Source organism: Lepisosteus platostomus, chromosome 18 (assembly GCF_059453375.1).
Source record: "Lepisosteus platostomus isolate fLepPlt1 chromosome 18, fLepPlt1.hap1, whole genome shotgun sequence".
NCBI lineage: Eukaryota > Metazoa > Chordata > Actinopteri > Semionotiformes > Lepisosteidae > Lepisosteus > Lepisosteus platostomus.
The window spans coordinates 5584787-5603911 of record NC_142628.1 but is presented as its reverse complement, the minus strand read 5'-3'; the positions used below and the strand labels follow the sequence as shown (position 1 = coordinate 5603911).

General features: G+C 39.2%; 2 protein-coding genes across 4 annotated transcripts; one reads left to right on the top strand and one right to left on the bottom strand.

The window, feature by feature from the left end:
• Positions 1-1513: 1513 nt before the first annotated feature.
• On the bottom strand, positions 1514-5244 carry LOC148645515 (uncharacterized). The gene is made up of 6 exons (XM_088611328.1): positions 4931-5244; positions 4335-4386; positions 3905-4092; positions 3335-3490; positions 2918-3028; positions 1514-1674 (listed from the first exon to the last, which is right to left on the bottom strand). Exons 1-6 carry the CDS (start codon positions 5075-5077, stop codon positions 1561-1563), a joined length of 768 nt encoding a protein of 255 aa, XP_088467454.1. The 5' UTR covers positions 5078-5244; the 3' UTR covers positions 1514-1560.
• A 2890-nt stretch (positions 5245-8134) lies between these two features.
• On the top strand, positions 8135-18178 carry tesmin (testis expressed metallothionein like protein). Of its 3 annotated transcripts, none has more exons than XM_088611327.1 (13): positions 8135-8399; positions 9031-9517; positions 9853-9996; positions 10447-10521; positions 11323-11461; positions 11851-11915; positions 12107-12289; positions 13322-13401; positions 13495-13566; positions 14276-14378; positions 15074-15211; positions 16889-17034; positions 17596-18178. In XM_088611327.1, the coding sequence occupies exons 2-13, from the start codon at positions 9041-9043 to the stop codon at positions 17783-17785; spliced, it is 1812 nt and encodes a 603-aa protein (XP_088467453.1). In that variant the 5' UTR covers positions 8135-8399; positions 9031-9040; the 3' UTR covers positions 17786-18178. The 3 variants fall into 3 exon arrangements, with proteins under 3 accessions (XP_088467453.1, XP_088467451.1, XP_088467452.1); XM_088611325.1 differs by having other exon boundaries at positions 11848-11915; XM_088611326.1 differs by lacking the exon at positions 8135-8399 and having other exon boundaries at positions 8406-9517; positions 11848-11915.
• Positions 18179-19125: the final 947 nt, after the last annotated feature.

Genomic DNA, 19125 nt, shown 5'->3' with positions numbered 1-19125 from the left:
GTTTCATGGCTGAAGAGTTCCTTAACTTAGATGAATTAGCAGGTCTCAACATAAAACAATGTAGTGCCCAGTATGTATTTCTGCTGAGATACGACTTACGTTCTCTTCATTTTCATACTTTTCGACTAAGAAAAACAAACTACAGAATTGATCCGAATTGATGGACCTGTCACAGAGGTTAAAATGAGCATTTTGGGATAATATCTACAACTTGGGCTAGTACCAGTATCTAAACTTTTATAATTAACAAAGTCAGCACATGAAGTCCTGTGAAGCAAAATCTGAAAAGAATACTGCAGGGTGTAATCTCTCCTCCGTCCTAATGCCCAGATGTTATGCTGTACAGTGAATTACTAAGCATTTGACACTTCAGATCACCACATATCTCAGGAATGCCTTGATGCAATGAGGTGAGTGACATGTCTCAGGTATGGGACAGCTTGATTTGAAGTAGTGAAATGTGCTGTTGAGGAGGACTTATACTGAACATAGAAGTTAATTGGTGTACATCTTATGTGACATCCTTCACTTTTCTCATCTAACATGCACGGACGGCTCTTGTAGAATACAAAAACATGGATTCTTTCCAAACACCCCTTTGCACTTTTATCTGGTTGTATTTTAACATGAATGGACTAACTCGCTTAGAGCAAAAAGAACAAAGTACATTTTCATGTCAAACATTGGCCAGTAGGTTATTTACATTGATATAATAATTAAATGATATACTGTGAGTGCCTGTAACTCTTAATTTGCACAAATGTTTTGAGGGTAGATCATGTGCATTTATGTCAAAGAACACTACAGACCCACAATATGTAATTTAAGTCCATATTTATATATCTACCAAGTTTCTAATAAATACCAGACTATTGCAGGGAAAACACAGACACATGCACTCACACCAGGGCCAATTTTCCCAGATGCCAATAAACCTACAGTACCAATATGTTTGACCTGTAGGAGGAAACCAGAACACCTGGCAAAAGCCCAGCAGAACACAGGGAGAACATATAAACTCCACACAGACAGCACCCCAGGTCCTGAATTGAATCCAGATCCCAGTGCTGTGAGGCAGCAATGCTGACCCCTGTGTCACTGTGCTGTCCCGTAATCTAAATCATTTTTCCCAACAAAATTCGAGGTTAAAACATTTCTAAAACCAAATATTCCTGACATAATAATCCCATTTCCCTTATGAAAATGAAGAAATGTATTTGGATATTTTGCTGGTGTGCTGCTATCGGCTGACAAAGGTTAATATTGCATTTCAGCATACTTGCACACAATAGTGCACAACCCAGCAATGGAACAGACAATTAAAAAACAGTTCATCCTTTTCATTTGGATTTTTCTTGCGTTTTTACATTTCTACTCTTTCTGAGAAGGCTGCATGAATAAGTATGAAATTTCTACACAATAATTGTGGAACCTCAAAACTACAGACTTGCTGAATTTCAGATCATGAACCAGCTCATCCAAGGTATTAAAAGAACAGACTTCAGAAGCACAGTTTTCCAATACAACCTTTAATCTTGGCAAGATTCAGTTATGATATTTTTACCAAGGAAGGGGCTTTCCATCATAGCTCAAAAATCCACCATTTTCCTTCTCGGATAAGCTGGCAATCACTTTGAGAACTGAAGAAATGCTGTCTTCTTTACTCAAAGGAGCCTGTAAAAACATGCACAAAACATACTATTTAGTAACCCAGAGTATCATTAATTAACCATAACTTTTACTTTGATTCACTGACACAGCTACAGTATATGTGTACAACGAATTGATTATGATGATTTCTAGATTCTACATTTAAGAATGGATTGTTGTTTTACTTGATTATAAAACAACATACAACAGATGTCATAACTACCAATAAAAGTTCGTCATGAAAAAGTATGGATTGTGAAAGACAAAAGCCAGCATTTTCCCTTTCTGACTTTATATAACATAAGAGGGAAGGTCAAAAGGTACTATTATTTTGAGAATTGTCCACGAGGCGTGCAGTACAAAGGGAGAAGACATAAGTTCAAACACATCCATACTCTTCTGCCCCAACTTCACAAAGCTATGCAAGCCTTCATCTTTAAGTGATAGTGGATGAACTTTGAGCCTTTCACAGGGTACAGCCCGGACCTCGTTACTATCACTGACGTTCGCAGCTTGCTTCCTCAGCCTGAGCAGATGAAAGAAAGTCTTAAAATGTCTTCACCAATATCTAAAAGGTCCAAATCATTTCCAAGTGTACTGTTCATGGACGGGGGGTGCGGGGTTCGTATGTTCTCCCTGGGTTTCTAGGGGTCTCCTCCAGCTGCTCTGGTTTCCCCTGCCAGTCCAAAGCCATACTGGTAGGCTAACTGGCGTCTGGGGAGATCAGCCCGGGAGCGAGAGTGTGTGTGTGTGTGTGCCTGCCCTGCGATGGGCTGGCCTCCTGTGCAGGGTGCGCTCTGCTGTGTGCCCTTTCGCTTGCTCCTGCTCCTCCACAACCCTGAACTGGAGGAAACGGTTAGAAAACGGGAGGGTGGATGTTCATGGACATGAACGGCTTTTTTGTCACCCACTTTGACGTGGACCAAGGAAACTGGCACGGTAGCCAGTAACTCTCCTGCAAATGCAGCTGAGGCCGCAATCATGCAAGGAGCAGTGTGACTCATGGTGAGGGCAACAGTCCACTGAGTCCCCCTGCAGTCCAGGCTTTCAAAAAAAATTAAACGTGTCTTCCCCACGTGCAACACAGACCTTCTTTATTTGATTCACTTTCATCATTTATGAAGTAACTGAGATCTGACTGTTGCCTCCAATATTCATTGGCTGTGTTTTCATAGGTCTCTCTTAGGTAATGCATTACAGTTATTTCAGACAAAAACAAAGATTCCAGTTTTAAGATATACAAGTCCAGTCATGCAACAACACTTGCCTCTGCCCCCCCCATATCAGTGCGGACCCAGCCCGGGTGGATGGCTGTGCACAGGATACCGTCTGCTTCTAAATCGACAGCCAGACAGCGAGTCACCATGTTCAGAGCCGCCTGAAGGACAAAAGAAAACTTGCTGAGAAAGTGATGGAAACGGCAAGTAAGTGTGGCTGTGCAAAAGAAGGAGAGGCAATTTCACTGGGGTTTTGAAACATAAAACTCACACTTTCAGGTTTCTTCAGTTCCTACAGTAAATAACCTGGGAAGCAGAAAAAGCCCAAGAATATATACTGAGAAAATACTTGAGCTATATGTGAGTTTCTCACAAATTAATTTAGAGGTGGAGTATCAAAGTACAATATTCACAGTAACATAAAACATACTATTCTAAGACCATCTAGAAGCACAGACTCCTTCTACCTTTGATGTTCTGTAAGGGCAACACTTCAACCCTGCCACAGGCTGGCAGTGCAGTTCAATTGATCCCAGCATGGAGGAGATGTTGATGATGGCTGCTCTGTGGATGCCCATTCCTGTGCTCTTTGCTGCAGCTTTTCTCAACAGGGGCAAAAATGCCTACAGGAGAAAAGAACAAGAAAACTTAAAAAAATAAAAGGGCATTTCTGACCGCCCGTTTTTCTAATTCATATGTTAAAACCACAACCAAGTGGGTCTGTCTCTCTTTTTGATGTGCAGATTCCAGTCCTACACTTACAACTCTGTCAAAACGAGAGTTAAACTGGCTAACTCTAACATATTACAGTGTGACAGTTTACTGCAAAACTGTTTAGCTAATTCACTAGAGATTGAAAGTTAACACACAATTATTCAAGCATCCCTGAAAAATATGACCTCCAATAATTTTTTTAAATGGTTGGATATAAATAAGACCTTTATCCTTTAGTCAAACTCTACTTCAATGTATGAGTGCTTTGTAAGACCTAAACAAGCATGCAGCACTTTGAAGCACATTTCTTCACACGCATTTACCTTGGTGATCATGAGAGGAGACACGGTATTAGTTTCGAAGTTTTTCATCATGCCTTCAGCCGTCACCGTCTCAATGTCTCCAGAGATCATAATCCCAGCATTGTTAATCAAGCAGTTCAGCCCTTCGTCTCCAACCAGAGACCCCACCTCTTGCAAGGCTTTCTCTATGCTCCCCTGGCTGACAACATCTGCCACAGAGAAGGAAAACAAATTTGCAAATTCCTGCCGAGTATTGTAGAACTGGTGGAACTGGTTGCATTCATGAACACCACATTTCCTATTCCTCCTGAGAAAGTTGCTATTATCAACCATGTAGTCATACCCTAAGGGATTGTAGACACGTGGAACTATGTGACTGCACTATTGACTGCACCATTCTAGCTACCAGAGAAGCAGTTCTTGTGATTCTCTCAGGAAATTGTTTACTTACCAAGAGGCACCACATATAGACCTTTGTATTTTCCAGACAGTTCCTTTAACTCCTGTTTCAGACAAGACATAGAATTAGTCAGTTTCACCAGCTGAAAAATTAACTTTAAAAATGTAACTCTACAACGTTAAGTAACTCGACCTGCACTGCAAGTTCTGCTAATTAATTTCAGTATTCAGTACACTTGCAGCACAAGTGTTACTCATTTTAAGCTTTTGCCCAGTTATTAATGTTTTATTCGGTTGTGCAGTAGGAGTTCTATTGTTCTTATTTTATGCAGTTTAATGTACGTTTAAGTTACAGTACGGTATATCGACTTCTCTGCTTCAGTTTGTAGACGGGTTTACTTTAATAAATACACATTTCCTTGTGTTCCGATCGGTCATACTGGGTCAGGTGAGAAGGAAAGAGAGAGAGAGAAGGAATGAAGTGAGGTCGAAATGTGACAGTGAAAAATAACATGCGTGGAAAGAATATCCGTCTCCATGCAGGTCCCACCCTCACATGCGGAGTGCTCAACCGCCAACACACAGCCTCTACAGGTCTACTACAATAACCCACACTTACGAAATACATTACGTTTACGTCTGCTGTACCTTGGCTGCTGCCGGCTCCCGGGCAGTTGCGATTATTTTCAGCGGTCTGTGGTTCCCTGTTACCAGCTGTTTCACCATCTGCAAGCCGAGGCCGCGACCGGCTCCGGTAATCAGCACCGTGCGGCAGCTCTGAAACTCTGCGCCCATGACTGGACCGTCCGCGGACAACCACTGCTTTCTTCACTACTTCAAAAGCAGTCCTGCAGCTCTGTACTTCAGTATTTTGCACCCCCCCCCCCCCCCCCCGATGGTACGTCAGACTGAAGGTGGAGTCGCTGTAATTTTAATTTCGTAACACAGCGTCTTCGTTTGCTATGCGCTTAGGCGCTTGTGCCAGTGCGAGTAACACATGCAGACCAGCTTATTCAAATCCAGGGAACTGAAATTTCACCCAGCCCCCGTCCATTCAGGACGGAACACACCGATGGACTTAATAAATGAACAGTATGATCATATATTAGTGACCTGCGAAGCTCAAAATTTAAAACTAGAACCGTTTGGTTTTCAAGAATCACAGAAGTTTTTACCACTAGAGAGAAATTAATGTTGCATGAAAGTCTCGAACTGGTAGAAGAGAAACGTCAGTAACGTTTGAGCACTTCTTTTCTTATGAGCGCCTAAAATGAAAAACAGATGGAAATATACATTTCTAATCACAGATTTCCATAGTGAAAAAACTTGGAAGATGTGTTTTTATAAATAGAAATAACTGGTGCTTCAACATATACAGTACATCTCTTACAGTTTCTTAATTAGATCTTTAGATGAAAAGATTTTCTAGCTTTTCAGTGAGTCCACTTAAATCAGACTTCTTGAACTCAGATTCTGAGGCAGACAAAAACTAATAATTTGGTGTGACTGGAACCACAGGGGCACTGTGCAGCCATATGACCTTGGAGTGTTATCTAAAGATGACTAGGCGTCTACATGGGGTGGGTTTTGCCTGAACATCCACAGAAACAAGCAGTTGCTTGTGTGTCTCATACCCGTGTTGAAGTACACACTCCCACAGCTTTGGCCCCATAGTTGGGGTAGACAGCCCGCAGAAACAAGGTCTTTTAAACAGAAGCATGAAACAGAATTCACAGAAGTGCAAATACCGTTTTCCCCTGTCCAGCACAAAGTACGGCACCGGGACTGGCGGTGATTCTAATGGGGCTGTAATGTCGTGTAATGGCACAGAATGGCTGCAATTCTTCAAAACTCCCAGCAGGTGGCAGCACCTGAGGTCCGAGTGAGTGATTTCAGCTTGGCTAAGAACTGAATCTATCAATCTTATTGACTGGTTGTATTTTAACATGAACTGAATAACTCACTTAGAGCAAATAGAACAAAAGTACATTTTCATGTCAAACAGTGCCCAGTAGGCATTTACATTGATATAATAATTAAATGATATATTGTGCCTCTAACTCTTCATTTCCACAAATGTTTTGAGGTTAGATCAAATGCATTTATGTTAAATAACACTTCAAAACCATTTTCTTCCACACAGTATGTAATTTAATTCCATCTATGCATCTATTTTCTAACCACTTAATCCAGTTCAGAGTTGCAGGGGAGCCAGGGCCTATCCCAGCAAGCAAGAGGCACAAAGTGGGGTATATGTTGGAATGGACACCAAGTCAATCCAGAGCAGACTTCAGAACAGTTTCCCAATACAATCTTTAATGCTGGCAAGCAACGACTGCGACATTTTACCAAGGCAAGGGTTTTCCATCATAATTCAGAAGATCACCATTTTCCTTCTCAGATAAGTTAGCAATCACTTTGAAGAGTGAAGAAATGCTCTCTTCTTTAGTCAAAGGAGCCTGTAAAAACATGCACAGAAACATACTATTTAGTAACCCAGAGTATCTCAAAATAACCACACCTGTTGATTTTATTCACTAACACAAAAACAAAAGCTCTTTGTGAACTATAATTTCGTTATGATGATATTTACAGTCGGATTAAAAAATATTTTTTGTTTTACTTTATTTCTAAATACTGAAAATTCAATTTCCAGCCTACATGAGCAAAATATTTCTTTCAGCAACCAGACTCACTCCTGCTATGAAAGAACTCTCAAACTCTGATGTAGGAATTTGATCCAGATTTTAAAAACCCAACAATTTATACACAATGTTAAACCAGGGGATAAGACTGAGATCAACAATGATAGAAGGTCCTGAGAAAATTAAGACAACAAACATTCAGGATAGAAAGTAGAAGACATTTCTTTAAACTATAGTCATAAAGAGTCCACAATAAACGTCTTAGCTATATTGTTGAATTTAATTCTGGTGGATCCTTTAATAAACTGTTTGAAATTTAGGCTACAGGCAAAACAAGATGGGTTGAAGAGCCTCCTCTCATTTGTTAACAATGTTCCACGATGAAGTGTTTTTGAAGGAATCTAATGAAAAGAAAAACATCTATATTTACACATTAAAGACACTTCACTTACAATTATTTATGAAAAAGTATGGATCATATAACTATAAACCATTTATCCTTTCCGTCTTCATACAGGATAAGAGAAAACGGGGGAATACATGTTTCAACACTGCTTTGGCTTCTAGCAAAACTGGCCCTGGTGTGAACATTGGATTGGCATCCCATCCAGGGTGTAGCCTGCCTTATGCCCTTTGCTTACCACAATAAGCTCTGGCAGTTAGAAAATGGATGGATTTAGGTTCCGACCCGGTTCTAGTTTTTATCTTGTCTGTTTTTGGATGGACCTCCCAGTTTTGGATTCCCCCTTTGGATTTCTACTGGATTGTTTGCCCCGGACTCACCCCCCTGAACACCAGCGCACCAAGGGCACGCCCCCCCTGTTTTGATCCCCGTTTCCTGCATGAGATTTATAAGTTAATTAACGATAACCTGGGGTTTCACGCAGACACAGACACGAACCCTTACATTCGCCATTACAAAGCCCCATGGACAACCCTGTACTGTTGTCCTGAAAAAGGTGGGCAGATCTTATGATGCATAGTAGCGGCAGCTCTTTACAAACTACGTTAATTGCCGAGTGTTTCACCACGAAACAAAGACAGGAATTCAGAAACAAAAAAGTTCTAAAAGCCCTCATTTAAAAAAAAAAAGAAACGTCTTAAATGCTGTTAAGGCACTGCACTTGCTACACCAATGAATAATAAAAATAATAACACAGATGACACTACCCGTTTGTAACTCCATCGACTATTGAACATTCCCACACCTGCAGAAGGCTCCACGGCCGAAACGTTGTGTTTTCTTTCTTCTCTTCTCAGCACGGAATACACCTATTACCTGTTCCTTATTACACGTTATTACGTCCGACACTCCAAAGGGTTGGTAAGAGACTGAATAAACGCGCTTATGGTCCCTTCTCTTGTTATTATCTTTATTATTTCACAAGCGCACGTGTGAACTGCGACAGGAAGTTGGAATCGCGAGATCGCCGTTTGGCGTTTAAAGGGTTTGACTGTGAACAGAAATACCGGTAAGACGTCAAAGTAGAAATGTACAGGTTTGATGGTGTTTGATTGAACTAAAAAAAAAAAATCACAAAAGAGTCCCAACTCACTTTTATTCGATAGATAAATCATGATAAGTTCTCGATTTTTTTATCACGAAAAAATAAATCATATCTACGGAAAACGTCGAGGAAGAACCAGCTTCTTATTTCATGTTTAGGTTGTTGTATTTCTCAATCGGCAGCGTAGGATTGTGATCGTTATATGTGCAAAGTGATCCCTTTTTCATGACCGACGTAATGATCGCGAAGTTGAAGTCACTTTTGATTCATTTTATCTACGCTTTAGTGGTGGTGCCACAACATACAGTAGAGGTGAGGTGAGCGTAGATCGTACATTGCTTCTAGGTTTCCAGTTGGAGATTTATTAAATGTTAAGTTGCTAATTATTAGTACATGAAACAGTTTAACACAATTCGCTGAGGTAATGTACCGCATTTCCACTACAGTTATATTTACTGTTCATTTTTGTTTTTATTTAAAACCATAGTATACCTGTTGTTGAACTTATTATATTGTAGATTACAGTGCAACCACCGAGCTGTATCGCTGTACGGTTAATACCTGCAGGACTAAACTAATCTAGGTATCTCTTCAGACAGCCAAACATGGAAGAACAGACTAACTTTGTGCAACTTGTGAGTCAGAATAAATTGACTGCCAACCCAAACGTGGACTGTTCTCAAACAAACCAATGTCAGAAAAATCAGGAAATCGTTTTCAAAGAAGGGACGTACTCCATTGCAAAGCAGGCGTCCTCAGATATCTATGTTGACTGCACATCGTCCAAGCAGTCTGCATCACTGTCATCTTGTGGAGAGGGTGCCAGCGTTTGTGCCAGGCTGGGCAGTGGCCGTGAGACGGAGGCAGTGGGTGTCAGTTATGGGTTTCACAGTGCACGTCAACCTGACTGCCAGCCTGCATCCTCGCTGCTACGTCTTCCTCCTTACTCTGACCTCCTGCACTCTCAGACCACGTCTTCGCAGTGCCATCCCACAGTGGTGTCTCGACTGGGCACCGGCACTAACCCCTGCTCCAGGGGAACATGGTCTGCAGATGAGGCCAGTCAGTTTGGAGCGATGTCTGTAAGTATTACTGAAAGGAACCCAACACTGGACCTTGAGTGTCCCCCAGCTTGCAGCTTTCCTGGGTCCGTTTTTAAATGTATTTAAAACTAGGCCATCAGGAATGGACGTTGGATGAGCAAATGTATTTGAAAGTTTTGAAAATTCAGTTTAAAAATGTTGTCCCAGTAATACAATGCCTCTAATAGATGTTCTTAAAGAGAATTTGCTGAAAATTATTGTACTTGTGGAAATTTAAGAGCAGTGCCAGAAGCAAAGGGTAAACGATATGTTCAGGTGTGCTTTGCCGAATGTGTCTTGCGTTTTCACTGTTCCACTGTGTTGTTTAAATCAAGGCAGAAGTGATGGAGGCTGTTGCCAGTATTACATCTGACAGCACGGAGGAGGCTTCTTATGATGTGCAGCTATATGAGAAGTTTTTTCCTCAACAAGAAATTACAGCAGTACAAAGATCCCTAGGTATTGTGGACAATCAACCGGTAGGTCCTATGCTTTAAACAGACTTTAAAGAAATGAAAACAAACAAATATCTCAATATAATGAGTTTATGTGGTGGGATCCTCTTCTAATATATTGCGTTCTGCAGGATAATTTTAAATGGTTTATACAGTAAATGCGGTCAGATAAATTGTAACCATAATGAAACAATCCATTCAGCTCTTGAGAACATGTTACAACATTGTTCTTTACACTTACAGAGTAACCTACTGTATGTTGAGTGGATTGGAGAAAATATTGCAATACGGGGACTAATAAAAACATTCCCTTAACTTTGTAACATAAAGGGTTGTTGCATTTTCATTATTGTTAATATTGTTGTTTAAAACTGCTATACGCATACTGTATTGTAAACATACTGCTTGCTTAACATTACACTGTAATGTAAACAAGTTCTCAGAGAGATTATTTCTGTCATCTGCATTGTGAAGATGCTCACCCAGCCAGTGCCATCTATTCTCAAACCATTTGACCACCCAAGAGAGCAGGGGCACAGTCTGTGCCAGGTGAGTTTCTGACACCTTTAAAGTCAACATGCTTCTCTTACAGAAGTTTATGAAGAGCTGCTTTAGCCAGATCTGGCATAATCTGATTTCTCAGCTGTGCTTTTTTACAATGAATATCACTGAAGTGCTCATATATTCAACTTTAGTCTGTGTTGTTTTAAAAGCCATTAAGAATGTCAAAAAAAATAATAACTGAAAGTGTTGCTTATTGTAAAAATCCTGGAGTGGAGTTGAGTTGTATACAAAATATGGGATTCATTTAGACCCAATAAGGTTCACATCCTTAATTGTTAAATAAGAAAAAATAAAATAAGCACAATATTTAGATATTGCTTAATAATATAGCGTGGCTTTGAATATAAACAGTACTAAGGTAACATACAGGAAGGTCATTTCATTAACTGGTTTTGATCATTAGCAGCAATAGTTGCACTTCAGTGGTAATGTCTTCCGTGAATGAGTGTCTAAATTGATTGTGGGTGTGGCTTTTATTTTTTGGATCAGAAAGGTCTTTGAAATTGTAGGAGACAGTGTAGTGGTTAATGATGTAGAAGTTAATTCTTAAGACCTACAGCTGTGACTTTGCTAGATTTTTAGGCTGGTCACAAAAGATCTCAAGCATTAGATAAACAAGGCTTTACAAAGTATATGAATGGAACAGAATAAATATAAAATCAGCACTTTCATGACATTTATTTATTTCTTAAGAATAGAGTAACTTATAATACAGGATGTCATAACCATTGTATCGCTAAGTTATTTCTTAAAATGGTAGTGCTGTAGTTTTTGTGTAACCCAAAGGGAGGACCGCAGCTGGTGGTTGTAAACAGCTGTAACCAGGGGCAGATGAACTCCTTCCATGGTGTGGAGCACTCTCACACCATACCCTACCCAGAACCTCAGGCGCACACTCCCTTCCTGACCGACACAGCTGGGAAAGGTCATCACCTCTCAAAACCCTTTTGTTTTTCCCCAAACTGATACCACTTTCAAAATCCTAATAGGCAAATTATGAATTACGAATGAAACATGATTATATTTATTACCTTCATCTACTTTATCTTTAGCTATATTTTATATGTATTCTGTGTACCTGCATGTGCAGAAATATATGCAGCTTATATTGATACAAATATATAATGTATAAAAAGTACAAATTATTTAAATGCATCATACAAATATTTTACGATTGTGTTAGGAGCTCACCTTTAGTTTTCTAATGTACAGCCCCTAAAGATTCAGGCAACAGCAAGTGCCCACTTCTTCTCTGTGATAGAAAATCAAATCATCCTTTAGCTTTACTTTTGTTCTTTTTTGCTCATCCAGCAGTTTCAGCACCTTTGGGAAGGGTGGCTACCAATGCTGTACAGACGCCATGCCTGAACATACCACAGGTAGGCCCAAAAGCCAACACGCACATTTATCTGAAGACCTGTGTGAAACTGTGTATATAAAACAAATGTATGGACTTGAAGATTTTGTAATGAATTATTGAAGTAATTGACCTCCATAGCAATAGGAGGATCTGGCTTCAAATTACAGGAGAGCTCTGTTGGCAGCAGGCTTGTTTCTCTTTATGTTTCAGAAGCATTCCAGCGATGTTCCTCTTGTGAGGGTGGGTCCTCCCTTCACTCAGCCACTCTTGTTTGGTGCTGGGCATCCTGTCCCCAGACCACCGCAAGAATTCCTGCATCCCAGCTGCATGGTGCCTCCACCTGTAAACAGTGGCTTTGGATACAATTTTCTGCCAACCTCCTACTTCCCACAGGTACTGCAAATAAGGTCCACGCAACGGCTCTTGCTTGGATGCAGTGTCAAGTACTGTAAATAAACAGATGCATCTTGTACAGTATACAGTATGTGGTATTAAATTTGTTCTGTCATTTTTAGCAGCTTGATTTTCACTGTATCCTAATCATTTTCAGATGTATTTTATATGGTCTGTTCCCCTACAGAAAAAGGTTCAAACTTTGCATCAAATGATTCAGAGTATTTTAACTTTAGATAAAACTGTGATACAGTATATGGACATAGTTTGAATGTCACCCTCTATAAATAAATTCATATATTTGTATTTCAAAGGAATTATACCTGAATTGAAAACACAGCTACTGTAGAATTACATCACTGTCTTTACAGCACATCAGTTATGGAGAATCTTTTAAAAGATCATCTGTAAATCATTTCATATATATGTACTGTAGAGCTTGAGTTGACATTAAAAAAATATGCCAACACTAGAATAGTTTCTAGACAGCATTGACTTCTCACTCTTCACATGCAGTATGGCTCCTACTACTGACACGACTGAGTAGTGAAGTACAGGATTTTGATGAAGACAGTCCTTGAAAACACAATCTATGATGGCAGTACACAAAGCCAGAAAAAGTGCAGTGTGTCAGAGAGATCTTTTGGACAGATCTTTGAACAGACTTTAATTAGCAGAGCAGAGACCATTCAAACATTATGTTTATGTTTATGAGTTATGCTGTTAGGCTTAACTAACTTTGTATTGTTTGGATTATTTTACTTTATTGTTATTTTTTTTATACTTGTTGTACATTCTAAAATAAGTTTCAGATCAGGTTGCCAGTGGTTCAGCAAAAGTCTGAGCTAATCCATGGAAATTGATTCTATGATTTCATTACCATGCCACACCTTTGACTGAGGTGCATTTTCAGAAGGGTCTTTCATCTCCCAGCCATCAGATGAATTTTGTACAGAATTGTGAATTAGTTGGACACATTTCCCAAGCACTTGTTTGGTAGAGACATTATTAATTGTTACTTTTCATCAAAAGGCCTGTCCTTTTTTCTCGAACACTGTTGGCTTCCTGGCGGACACTTGCACACAAGGCCAGTCTGAAAGATCTCTTATTGGGTAAGAATTAGGCTGAATTATTCCAATATTACCAATAACAACAACAATGATAGAATTTTAAATAATATTAATGCTTTTTTTCTGTTTAATCAGGTTTGCAGGGGCTTCCTGGGATTCTAAATCCAAGAAACCCTGTAACTGTACTAAGTCCCAGTGTCTTAAAATGTAAGCAGCTATTTAAGATTTATAATAAATTATTAAGTCAAAACATATTAAAGAATAATTGCCAGAAAGGACATATTGTACATTTTCATCCACATATGGACATTGTAGAATCATAACCCTACCACCGATGGCCAAACGTCTCTTTGGGTCTGAAAAAAAATAAGGTCATATTTAATATACCAAAATTAATCATAAATAATAAATCTCCAGCTTTCCAGATTGCTGTGCTGGACCGAAAAGGGACTTTGTCTCATTTCAAACCCATAGTAATAAATAGAAGGAAGTAAAAATGTCAGAGAACCCAGTAGAGTGCAAGTATACTAAGATGAAGACAACATACAGTGCATTACACACCCCCTCTAGTCGCACAAGCATCCTAGTAATTGGAGGATGTTACCCTACTATCTCACTAAGATGCTTTCTTCTACAATGCTTGCAACTTCTAATGAAGGAGAAGAATGATGTTAGTAAATCTAGATATTACAGTTAATAATACATATTGGTACTGTCTTCCACAGCTTCTTTGTATATGATACTTCTAAACCCTTGAATGCTACTGTATATGTACTGTATTATCTACAATAGAAAACATCCTATTTCCTTGTTTGTTGCAAGAATACATAGATACATTTTATATAAATGACAGAATTACATTAAAGAATATTCATCATCATTAGTAACTAAATGTTTTGGTGTCGATTTATTACAGGTACTGTGACTGCTTTGCTAATGGAGAAATTTGTAGTAACTGCAACTGCATTAACTGCTACAACAATGTAGAACATGAGTCAGAAAGATACAAGGCCATTAAGGTATTTTGTGTGCAGCAAGGAAATGCAGTTTTAACAGCACTGTGCATCTAATTAAAGAAAATAAGGACAAACTAGGAATAAAGAAATGGCATATAACAGGCAGAATATTTCATTTTTATACCTAAATTGCTGATGTTTCAGTCTTGCCCTGTGATGATGTGGTGTCCCATCCAGGGTGTACCCTGCCTTACACCCATTTCTTGCTCGGTTAGTTCCACCTGCCCTGTAACCCTGAATTGGAAGAAGCAATTAGAAAATGGATGGATGGATGTTTGAATCTGAATAGAATTTCTTTGTGCTATGCTGTTCTCCGATTCTACCATGGCATAAAGTCATACTGTAAATATTTAATACAGAGATCTCCAACCCTTGTCCTGGGAGTTCCAATCCAACAGGTCTCAATTAAATCACAATTTTCCAAAGATATGGAATAATTCCATATCTTTATTCCAATATACAGACAAATTATATTGTGATCAATTGTGATTAAACAGCTAATTTGTTAAATTAAGTAATTTAGAGGTCATTTTGGACTAATATCCTCTTCAGTTTTCAGTAACCAGAGATTCCTTACTTGAACAGACCACTTGGTTCATTCATCAAGCTAACAAGTGTTGCCTATCTTTAAAAACGGGTTGTCTATAAATTGTATTGGGGCTCTGCATGATCTACTTGCTCATTATTGTTTTCTCAAGACTTGTCTGGACAGAAATCCTGAAGCGTTTAGGCCAAAGATTGGAAATGGAAAACATGGGGAGATCAAAGGCCGACACAACAAAGGCTGTAACTGCAAGCGCTCTGGGTGCCTTAAGAACTACTGTGAGTGCTATGAGGTGAGAGAGAGATGAAGAATTCATCTGAGGGTTATTTCTTAATTCGTCTGAAAATTACACATGCTTACTAGATCAGAAAAAGGCCATCTTATGTTAAGTTCTGCTCCAGAGGTATACAGCCAAATTTGGCTGTACACTTTGAAGCATCAGCCAGCATCCATATCACCCTGCAACTCACAGCTGGTGACCCACTGAAGCTAAGCAGGTTGAGCCTGGATGGAAGACCTCCTGGGAAGCTATGGTTGCTGCTAGAAGTGGTGTTAGTGGGTCCAGCGGGGGGCGCTCACCCTGCGGTCTGTGTGTGTCCTAATGCCCTGGTATACTGGCGGGGACACTATACTGTAGTGGGCAGTGTCTTTCAGATGAGGCGTTAAACCGAGGTCCTGACTCTCAGTGGTCATTAAAGATCCCCTGGCATTTCTTGAGAAGAGTAGGGAGTTATCCCGGTGTCCAGGCCTAATTTCCCCCCTCAGCCCTTACTGTGGCCTCCAAATTGTCCCCAAGTATGACTGGCTTGCACTGGCCCTGCGATGGACTGGCATGGAGTCCATGGTGTACTCTGCCTTGCCCTTGTTGCTTGCCGGGTAGGCTCTGGCTTCCTGCAACACTGTATGGTATACAGTAAAGTGGTTTGGTAAATGACATGACATGACTTTGAAGCATGTTAGATTAAACTGAAAAAACTTTTTTATTCAACTGCTGCCTTTAAACTGGGCTGTCCTGCAGTGCCTGTTTTTTTAAATCTCAACAACTGAAAATCATTTGAATTCCAATTCACTGATAAATAACCAAGCCAGTTCTTTGCCATGGATATCAGGAAATCTGTTGGAAGGAACTGTAGATTTTGTTGGTCCAGCTTAAACTAGAGTCACTTCTCTAGTGTGAAAGTTTCTTTGCACCGTCACAACAAATTTCCCAGACTAATAATTTCATTCACAGAGAATCTGAGGGAGAAGCTGTTAGGCCTGGTTCAAGGCAAAGCCAGTGGTACATTTATAACCCCTTTTTTGTACATCGTTATTCTGGGTCCTCTTGTGTAGGTTTTTCTTTTGCACGCTGTTTTGTCAAAGTGCTCTGGTTTTCTCTTCTGGGAGAGGGGTGGCAATGGAGTAGTTTTTGTTTTTTTCGGAGGGATTTCTCACTCTTGAGATTTCCTCTACAGAAGATACATATAATGTCACATGTCTTTTGTAGCCTCGTGACAGAAAAACACGGTGCACCTGAATTCAGGAACTGCACATCTCTGATGGAACAGTTAGCATCTTTCAACACTGTTGACACTGTTAACACTGTTAATGCAGTAAACCTAACAAACCGCGGCCAACTGAAGCTCATCCAGCACCTGTGCTTGGGGATTTACAGTTCCAATCGGCTAAGAATTGCCTGGGCTCAAACCAGCTCATATTCCATATATTGAACTAGAAGATGTAACCTGTGATCTGTGCCAGCATCTTCTTGAATTTTCTTGTATTTTTACAGCATGTACTGAATTGACAAAGTTCCTGAACAGAGGTAAACCAACATGCATTAATACATCAGCTATTTTCTTGGTACTGTATATGCACACATGCTGTGCCTGCTAACTAGCCTTTCTCTTTATGTGTAAAAAAATATCATTGTCTAATTACTTTTTTGAAAATGACTTCACTGTACATGTCTTTGTTGCAAATCCTTTAGGCCAAGATCATGTGCTCAACTACCTGTAAGTGTGTTGGATGCAAAAACTATAAAGATTGTCCTGAACAAAAGATGATGGGGTCAACAGGCTTTGGGGAGAAGATAAATACAAGACCCTACAAAATATCGACAGACATAATAAAGAGGTAGTGTCACCATTCAATAGAATCTTTAAAGGAATTTAAGTCTATAATTTAGTTGTATACATTTATATGGTAATACACTTACTAATCAGAATATTAAAAAGACATACAACATTAAATGTTGGGTCTCCATGAAAAGGAAACACAGTCTGAACATACTGTGTCATGTACAGCACAAGGTTGATCACCTTCATTTGACATTGTGATATGAGGGTAATGGGTTGATTCCAGTAATTTCCAGTGCGGCTGAGATATGGAGAACTCATATAGGGAAGGTGCTGAAAGTCTTTCTTGTTCTCCTCAAGACAGACACATGGTTAACTGAGGGTTCTAAATAACTGCTTTCCAATTCTCTGCTTTTTCAAAAATGATGTTACTGTACATGTCTTTGTTGTAAATCATTTAAGATCAAGATACATTCAAGATAATGAATGTACTGTAACAATAAGATTGAATAAATCATCAAAAGAAATGCTTTTTTTGTAAAACCAGGAATTGCTTTTTTTGGAAAGTGTAAAAATAATACCAAATGTCTTTTTTGGTTACTGCTTATATCTTTGTTAGGTGTCCACTTTCATGTGTCACACTTGATGTTGTCCAAGCAACTTGCCGATGTCTCCTTGTTCGAGCTGAGGAAGCAGAAAAGGCCGATTATTCTTTGTATCAAGCTGAGAAAATGATTTTAGAAGAGTTTGGTCAGTGTTTAACGCAAATCATTCAGTCAATGCTAAAATCTGGTAACTTCAATCCCTAGGGCTACCATAAAATATCCTTACAACCAAGAACTTTGTTCTTTGTTGTTTGCTCTTAGTTCATCTGATGCAGGAGTATGTATTTTAGATTTATATTATACAACTATTGATGTATTTTATTTTATTGAAAGAACATTCCTTGTTCTTTATTTTAAATATTTTGTTCACAATTGAATGTTTTGCACAAATCTTTTTACCACTTTTAGCACGTCTTTATTAAAAACAAATCAGCACACTTTATCTTACATTACCTTAGGCATATTTTATAATTTACTTTATAGTTCAGTGACCATCTTAGCATAAGATAATGTTGTGATTGTTAAAAACACTGTGGTGTTTTGTAATATGTAATATGTGTGAAACTGCTGTCTAATAAAACATGTGGCGATGGAAAAGTATGACTGTACTGTCAGCAAACACATCCAGAGGAAAACTGTACACAGAACCTTTCTCATCATTAGGTATGACAAATAGTTGTAAATATTTGTAAATGTTGTGCTAATTGTTATTGCCTTGGCAATTCTGTAATTCATTGCTCATGTCAAAAAAAGCCCTTTGAATATGAATTTGATCAATGGTTGGTGCAGTAGGAAACTGCATTCTCATTCTAATGCAACTGCAAAGCACTGATAATGCTCATGCATATCTGTTATAAACCAATAAGGTGCTTGATATTCACATAAAAGGTAAGGAAATTGCTTTGTTTTTCTCCCACGTGAGCACATTAGGTTATGTTTAAGGATTCTGAAAGACTTGAGGTTAAGATTAACTCTACCATGTCCGTTTCAAACGGGGCTATTCATTTCACGAGCCTCTTATACTGTAGGTGGCTCGCTTCTCAAGATCAAGGTAAGAATTCAACTTGTCCAAATAGTTCCAGCTACAGTAGGGTGGAAGGAAACCGAAACTTTCTGAAGCCCCAGGACCAGAGTTGTGCACCTCTGATACAAAGCGCGAAACTGCTTTTAAACAAAAAGGTAGAACTGTTAGGTAATCTATTTTCTAGCGCTATTTATTCCAGACGAACCGTTTTTTTTAACTATAAATAAAAGTGATTTGTTATGACCACGCCAGGCTCTGTTTTAAAAGGTTCCTGCATCCCACCGCCTCGACAGCGTCGGCTTGATGGTCAGTTTCAGTGCGAATACGACGCTGCGCCTTTTAAAGTTTCCGTGCTTAAATCGAGATAACTACTTGGGTCATTTTGAAAACTTGAAAACCAAACATCTTTAGCCCCCCTTTACGGATAGCGAAAAACCAGTTACGGGTACGGATACTGAGAGAATCCTTATGTCTGTACGATTGATCTCCTTCCATTCCGCTTGTATGCCGAGTTGTATGC